Source organism: Condylura cristata, unplaced genomic scaffold, assembly GCF_000260355.1.
Source record: "Condylura cristata isolate star-nosed mole 26May11 unplaced genomic scaffold, ConCri1.0 scaffold00019, whole genome shotgun sequence".
In the NCBI taxonomy this organism is placed as follows: Eukaryota; Metazoa; Chordata; class Mammalia; order Eulipotyphla; family Talpidae; genus Condylura; species Condylura cristata.
In genome coordinates this window covers 33,562,636-33,570,558 of record NW_004567120.1, presented here as the reverse complement: position 1 = coordinate 33,570,558, position 7,923 = coordinate 33,562,636, and the positions used below count along the sequence as shown (strand labels likewise).

Below are 7,923 nucleotides of genomic sequence, written 5' to 3'. Positions count from 1 at the left end.
CATGGGGGAAGATATTTGCAAATCCATCCATCAATCAGTCAGTCTGCTCTCCTTTGATTGAGCAGAGCCCTGTGAAAGCCAGAAGCACATCTCATTTCAGGGAAGGAGAGGTGGTCAAGTGAAGGCAGTTAGTGTAGGAACAGGCAGGAACTTGACTAAAAAAGAGGAAACCAGTGGCTCAGGGAGACTTGAAAATGAAGGACTCAAGCTCCTTGAGGAAAGATCCAGAAGCCAGTGGCGGGAGGTTGGAGGCACAGGAAAGCTGTTTGGTCAGGTCCCATGTCTGTTGTGTCGTTTCACCCATCCCAGAGCCTGGACAGACAGCGTGGGCAGAGGGCTGGGGGGACACTTACCTCTTTGCAGTGGGTGTGACCCCCCTCCAACCCCCACCCCACCCGCGATCAGAATGCCCTAACTGCCCCTGGCTCACCCCACAGGACCACAGGACTGTAAAGAGCACAGGCGAGAGTGAATGGGGTTTCTCAGGTCCTCTAAGCACATGAGTCTCTAAGCAGTGCAGCTCTCTAAGTGATTTTTACTAAAATTACATAACCAGGCAGTGTGGGGGTGCAGTGCTGCCCGGAGATGTGCACAGGACAAGATGCCGTGGCCAGCTCTGCTCTGCAGGAGGCAAAACAGGAGAGGATGGAGTCTTGGTTCAAGCCAGTCAACACAGCCACCCCTCTGATAAAAAGTCCCCTTTGGCCCTCCCTGGTGGCGCAGTGGGTTAGAGCACAGCACTGAGAATCTAAAGCCGCTTCCGCATGAGTTCGATCCCCGCCTGCCCCGGAGATGACCACATGGCGCGGCAGACCTCTCCTGACCCGCCCGCTGCTCCCCTCAGCAGTGTACTTCGTCCATCTGCCTGTTCTGCTCCCCACTCTGTCTCTGGTGAATCCTGTCACCCTCCGTATCTCTGGCCTGTACCCCAGTTCTGTATGCACAAATAAATAGATCTTTAAAAAAAAAAAAAAAAAGTCCCCTTCTCCCGAATGGAAGCAGTGTCTTTGGCCATTTGGAATTCCTTATGTCAAAAGCCCTCGTCAGCAAATGTTAGGTAATAATACTTCCCCGAGCCTAGGCAGTAAGCAACATGTTACCAACCAAGACACTCTAGTAATAAGAGCAGGAAGGAGCTGACACCCCCGTCTCCCCTCTCTTCCATCTTACGATGTATGTTCATAGGTGCTCGCAAAGATTCCGTTCCGCAAGTCCTACTCCCTGAGGAAGAGAAACTCATCATCGAAGAAACTAGAAGCAATGGCCAGACCATCATTGAAGAAAAGTGAGTAGAGTGGGCTGATGCCTTCCCTGCTTTCTCTGGGGCCTGGCCTGAAGGTCCTCACAGGGCAGCGGGGTTCATAGGAAGCCTGTACTGCAGAGCAACCCTCCTCGTGGTTGGATGTGACCCTCTTTGCTCACCATGCAGCTGCGGGTCTTGGGAGGGCAGCAAGCAGCACGGGAAGAAGAGGCAGAGGGGGCGGAACTCTCTCCTCGGGGTACCCTCATGCAGGTAGGGGCTTTGGGTACCTACCAAGATGGTCTAGGTGGGGGAGGAGGCACCTGAGGAGACCAGAGCTCCTCTTCCCTGTCCAGGGGAATGTTCTCATGTTCACTACATCGGGTATTGGGCTTTGACAACTTGACCTGAGTTAGAGACCCTTCAGCAATCCAGTGAGCTAGGCATACCTCTCACTGTTTTCCCAGAGGAGGAGACTGGGGTTCAGGGAAGCTGTGTCTCTGGCCTACCTTTTGCACCATAGTTGGGGGAAATCAGGTCAACGACCAAAGGCTTAGCAAATGAACACTAGTAGCCAGATAATTCATTTGTTTAAAATTGAGTCATTTCTGAGGTCAGGCCTGAATTTGCATAGGACAGCAAAGTACTTGGCATCGTTGATCTGTTTCCCTGGCTGGTGTGCGAGGTGGTAGAGAAAATGGTGAAACACTTGGGCTTTACCAGACAGAATAGCCCTGGCTCAACTCCCAGTTCTCGTACTTGTTAGCTGTGTGGCCTTGGACAAGCTCTTTCACCTCCCTGTGCCTCAGTTTCTTCCTCTGTAAAATGACTATGGTAGTGATACTTTCAGGGATATTGTGAGGCAAAATAGGGTCCTAAGTAGCTAGCACAAGGTAATCACTCCATGAATGATGACAGTTACTATAGCTGTGTCAACCTACAGCACCTTGTGAGGCTGTCAGCAATGTGGTATTGCGCCCATTTTGAATGTGAAGGCAGTGAGACCATGGGATGAGAAGCAAACTGATTCCTCAAGGTCAGAGGGCTAGTAAGTGTAGCATCAGAACTGGAACCCAAATCTCCAAAGTCTGTGCTCAAGAGGAGAGCTAGAGTGGAAATGACTCTTTCGCAAACCAGCCAGGAAGCTTCATCCTTTGAAAGTAATCTATAGGATCTTCCCAAAATAACATCTCCAAAGGTAGGGCCGGATGGGTAGGAAGGGCGCCTCGCAGCTACTGTAGGGTAGGAGGGGCCTGTGGCAGCTGTCATTATGCATTAGGGGATGCACAATTCTTCCCCCAGAGAGAGAACCGTATGTCACGTATGTCATGTGTTGAGCCCGCATCTCTCTTCTTGAGAAGTCAATTTCTATTAAGGTAACATTATTTAGGCTTTGGGTGTACAGCATCTTAATTGTACATGTGTCCACACTACATCGTGATCACCACCACGAGCCTAGTTTCTATCTGCTGCCAAATGTTCCATGCCCTTTTACCCTTTCATGTCACATCCTTCCCAACATCCTTTCCCTTTCGTGACCCCCTCCTCAGCAGTGTCTTTGTGAATTTAGCACCAAAGGTAAGAGAAACAAAAGAAAAAACAAACCGATGGGACTGCATCAAACTAAAAAAAGTTTTTGCACCATGAAAGGAACCTGGATGGAGCATGGGGGAAGATATTTGCAAATCCATCCATCAATATATAAAGAACTCATGTTCCCCCAAAACAAAGACACTAACAGCCCAATTAAAATGAGCAGCAGACCTAGCTTCCTGCTTCATACACGCACGCTGGGAAGCAAGTGGGAAAGAGGAGGAAAGCACAGAGGAGTTGCCGGGGCCCATGGTGAGTGGTGGGGGAGGGGTGCCGTTAGCCCACACAGCTGCGGATCCTACAAGCAATTAAGGAAGTCTCTCTCCCTGTGGCTAAGAAGTTCACTGCTTTTCAGAATCTGTATTTCTGTAAAACTGCTTTTAGAGTTATCACCTAACAATGCTTGAGTGCCAGCCATTAATGTCTGAATTTTACCTTTCTGTTCTAGGAGCCTTGTTGATACTGTCTATGCCTTGAAGGATGAGGTCAAGGAACTGAAACAGGTGAGGAAATATCAAAGTTGTTTGCTCACATCATAACAGGTCCACTCCCTCTTCCTTGCCACGCACTGGGGGTTGCTCTCAGGAAAGGCCCATGAGCAAGGCAGTGACACAGGGGGGATTTTATTTTCCTGGATCACAAAGTAGCTTTTGTTGATTTTACATTTGGCCTTGGTTTAAATTTCTGAGGCTCACTTAGATACCTATTTAATGGTTTGTAATAATGTCCCAAACTCAGTTATAGCTTTTATGGTCCCTGATAGCTGTAAACAGAATCAAGAAAAACAAGTCATCTAAGCATAAGTGTACACAACTGGCGCTTTGTGGGCTTCTCTGCTGATGGCCCCATCAGCTGTGCCTGGTGACTGGGTAGAGGGAAGTCTGGGGCAGCAGAGAGGCCAGAGGCTACAAGACCACATATGAGGTGATTAAAACATGCAGGATGAGACCTGGTGGAGTCCCGAGATGAGGCAGAGCCCTGCAGCTGGGCAGGAGGACCTTGGATGTCAAGGAAGGTGTGGTGCAGAGTTAGAGTCCAGGGGCAATGATGCCATGACGTAGGGATTAAGGCAGAGCCAGGGATTAAGGGAGAAGCTTCTTACTTGGTATCTATAGTTATGCAACACCTGATGGTGTTTCAGTCCACGACAGTCCCAATAGGTGGCAGGAGCCTGGGAGCATGGCAAGGACCTTGTAGGTTTGTGTAATTACATTTGATGATTTTGTACTGTGAGGAAATCCTGGCTGATGCATGTCTCAGCATGTGTCCTCAACATTAAGTGACACTGGATGTGGTTTGCTATGGTGGTGACTCTTCCAGATCTGGAATCACAGGAGGAGGAGAAATGTGGAGTGCAGGGGAATAAACTCAGTTCAGTCTTGGACATGAAGACTTTGAGCTGCTTGTAATAGGTTCAGGTAGAAATAGCAAATTGGCATTTAGAGCTGTGGATCTTGAAATCGTGGCAGATGGGGTCAGTATCAGATTTACAAGGTCCCTTAATAGATATGTGAGTTGAAAGCAAAGCGTCAGTGAACAAAAAGAGGGATGAATTTGAAGAGGGCCCAGGCCAGGACCTCAGCAAATGAGTATTGCCAGGAAGAAGAATGTAAAGGGCTGGTTAGAGAGAGGTAGGAGAACCGAGAGCCTGTGTCACCTTGCTTGGAAGCTGAGTGAGGGAGAGGAGTTTTACGAAGAAAAGTTTAATCAGTGCTGCAGGCTGTCAGGAGGATGAGCAGGAGCCCTGAGGAGGGGCCACTTTGGGAATGACAAATCTTCCCCATCGTAGGAGAATAAAAGAATGAAGCAATGCCTGGAGGAAGAATCGAAATCGAGAAGGGACCTCGAAAAGCTGGTCCGGAGGCTGTTGAAGCAAACTGATGAGTGTGTACGGGCTGAATCCACTAGCAAGACCTCGGTTCTTCCGTGACCTCACTGTGCTGCTGGGCGGGGCACACAGGCGTCTTGAAACGTCCAGCTGAAGGATTTGTCTCAATCTGCTCACTTCTTTGGTGTTTAATCTCGCTCTCTCTTTCTCTCTTGCTCGCTCGCTCTCTCTTGTGTTCTCTACAAAATACTCTGTTTGCTTGAGTGTTTGTTGTTGTTTGGTTATTGGTTGGTTATTTTTCAGGAGGGATAAAAGCAAGAAGGGTGGTAAGAGTCTATTCCATTCAATCAGAGAAGGAAAGCGAATACAGGCAAGCGACTTCAGTGCCCTGCAGTGGCCTGCAATTCAGTATGTCTGCCACAGCCGTGACCCTCAGGTCACTCAGGTCGGGCTTGCTGCTGACCCAAAGCAGCTGGCTGTGGCTTATTAAATGTGAACTTCATGTTTCCCCTATCTGTGGCTGTAGCCAGAAGCCCCTCAATACCTAATTTACTGAAAGCAACGTTTCTTAAGCAATGACGAGGGTAGAGTGAAAGAGTAATGCATTTGCCCAATGATCCAACCGCTCTCGCAGACCGTCAGTGCCCCCCCCCCATGCCCACTTTTAGAAAATCACTGCCACATGCCATGTATAAGACCGAGGACACGGCAGGGCCCTTATTCCTTGTGGATCACTTCACATTTCTACTCATCCATGCCAACCCCAAATCCAGGGGTCAGTTATGCTGGCCAGCTTCCCTTCAGCCACAGAGCTGACCGTCTCTTCCCAGTGTACAATTGGCTCCACCCTCGGTCTTCTTCCTCATGTGTCAGTGTTAGACTTCCTCAGTGCTTTTGGCCAATTATGCCAGACAGTATGCGTGTACTTTGCTTATTTTTTAAAATATGTAGATTGTGAGCAGTTACTTTATCTCATTGCCTATTCAAATCAGGACTTCTCATCTTTCAAAACAATTCCACATTGAGGAGCTGCTGTGCCCTAGTAAATACCATCACACACTTGATGGCTGCCCCCCACTGCTGTGAGGAGTTTGGGCCTCTTTGAGGGGCGGTAAGCATTTTGTGCAAAAGTGTGCTGTTGGTCCCATTTGTATATCCAGAAAGGGCCCCTCTAATCGCTACATGCTGGTAACTAGTGAGGCTGATCATTTGGAATTGGCTTACTCAACTTACTCATCAAATCAAGCCCTCACCTTTGTAAATATCACAAAAATTGAAACTGTGAGAAAGCAAGTTTAGGAGAGCCTCAGATGTCAGCCCAAGGCTCTGGAACAGAGCCTTTCACTCCCAAAGGCAATGAAATTTGGCCAAGTGGGGGAAATCATTGGCAAGAGAGGCAAAGGGTCAATGGACTGATCAAAGTCGATTCATCAGTGCTTGCAATTGTGGGCTTTGCAAATAAGGAGTTTGACATCCCGAGCCTGCTGAGAAGCCCTTTTTTCCCTAGTGGGGGGGTGTCTGAAGTTCCCATAGCCAACTAGTATTGACTGCTGCACAGCAGAAGTGACGCCATGCACAGGAAATTCCTGCAGGCCTCCATCAGCCCAGCCACACTCAAATGTCTTTGGAAGTTGAGGTATGAAGAGGATTTGTAGGAATGCCTGCTGTTCTGTTGCTAAGCACAGCAGCTTGGCTATGCCATTCTTCACCTAAAAATTTAAAACAGCACAGATCTTAGCATCTGCCCTGTCTGTGGTTACTCAATGGCTTGCAATAAATGTGCAAACTATATCCATAGGAAACATTTTTGTAATTACAAAATACTTTAGTTGATAAGATATAGGATTGCTTAAAATATTGAAAGATCTTTTATTTTAGTGACATGTACATATGCATGTTTGGGGGATTGGGCCTTTTGATGAGAGGCCTTTGGTACTCTGGGTAATGAAGCTTGTGCAGAGAGATGTCCGCGCTCCACACTAAACAATCATATAAAGGAAATGAAGCCATGTTAACCCAAGAGCAGCGTCTCCCTAGTTGTGTTGTTTACAATACTCTATAAATGGGCTCCTGTTACCCTGTAATGAAATTTCTGCCCCTAGAGGCCTTTCAGTTCCTCTTCTGTTATGTCCCTTCTTACACAAGCTCAAATTTTCTAACTTGTTTTTATTTGGAAGACTTTTAAAACCGACATTTTCAATAAATAAGAATACTGATGCTTTATAAAATAAGTCCTGTGTTTCCTTCTTTGGCTTGCAGGTGCCAGAGTTCTCTTTTCCCAACAACATTTGTTTATGAAACATTCCTTTGTCTGTTGGATGGTCGTAGCTTTCTTATCAAAGATCAATTCCATATTTGTGTGGGTTTAATCTCAGAGCTGGCTACTCATTAGTTTACACTTTAGTTTTTGTTCCAATACTGTACTATTTGATCATTACTGCTTTGTAATATTGTCTTCCAGGTCCGCTTCCTCTTTCATTTCCCTCACTCACTATCCACTCTCATCAGGTTCCCAGACAGCTACTCCCTTTTCCAGCAGGGGCAGGTAACATTTGCTCCTTACTTCACACACTAGTCTCTCTTGTTGGATCTGCCTCCTTGGCCTGTTCCCTTAACACAGCTCCCTTAATTCAGCTGATCTTTGACCTCTTTTCTTCATTCCTGAACTTCTCAGCCCTCTGCTTTTGTCCCAACCTATACATTGTCCATGCCTCTTCACACCATTTTCCTTCAATATTAAAGAAAAATATATACATTTTTCCTGTTCAACATTAACCCTCTCTTAGTCTTATTTCCACTCCTATTTATATTTGCCAGGATTTTGTCCAGCAATAATATCCTATACTTTGACCACAGTCGGACTGTTGCTGTCAAGAGAATGACACATCAAGATAGATAGATGTGCTGGACGTTATCTGTTGCTCCTCAGCATCCATTCCTACCCTTTTTTAAAAAATATATTTTTATTTATGCATAAAAGAACTGGGGTGTAAGAGAGAGGGGCAAGGGGGTTGAGGGGATTCACCAGAGATGGAGTGGGGGAACAGAACAGGCAGATCTACTGATATCCACTGCAGAGGGGAGCAGTGGGCAAGGCAGGAGAGGTTGCTGCACCATGTAGGTCAGCTCCCTGGCCAGGGATCACATTCATGTTGCAGTGACTGGCGATAGCTTCATAGTGCTGCGACTTAACCCCTTGCACCATCAGGGAAGCCTCCACTTCTACCCTTTTCACCTCTTGCCTGGCAACCTGAAAAAGAAA

The 7,923-nt window shown here is 47.2% G+C and overlaps 1 protein-coding gene across 1 annotated transcript in view; it reads left to right on the top strand.

The window, feature by feature from the left end:
- ARHGEF6 (Rac/Cdc42 guanine nucleotide exchange factor (GEF) 6) overlaps window positions 1–7,547 on the top strand; it is a 98,443-nt gene extending 90,896 nt beyond the window's left edge. The window contains exons 20-22 of the mRNA XM_004685843.2: window positions 1,186–1,285; window positions 3,282–3,336; window positions 4,623–7,547. Coding sequence (XP_004685900.1) covers window positions 1,186–1,285; window positions 3,282–3,336; window positions 4,623–4,763 — 296 coding nt within the window. The 3' untranslated portion in view covers window positions 4,764–7,547. The remainder of the gene's footprint in view (window positions 1–1,185; window positions 1,286–3,281; window positions 3,337–4,622) is intronic.
- The last annotated feature ends 376 nt before the right edge of the window (window positions 7,548–7,923 follow it).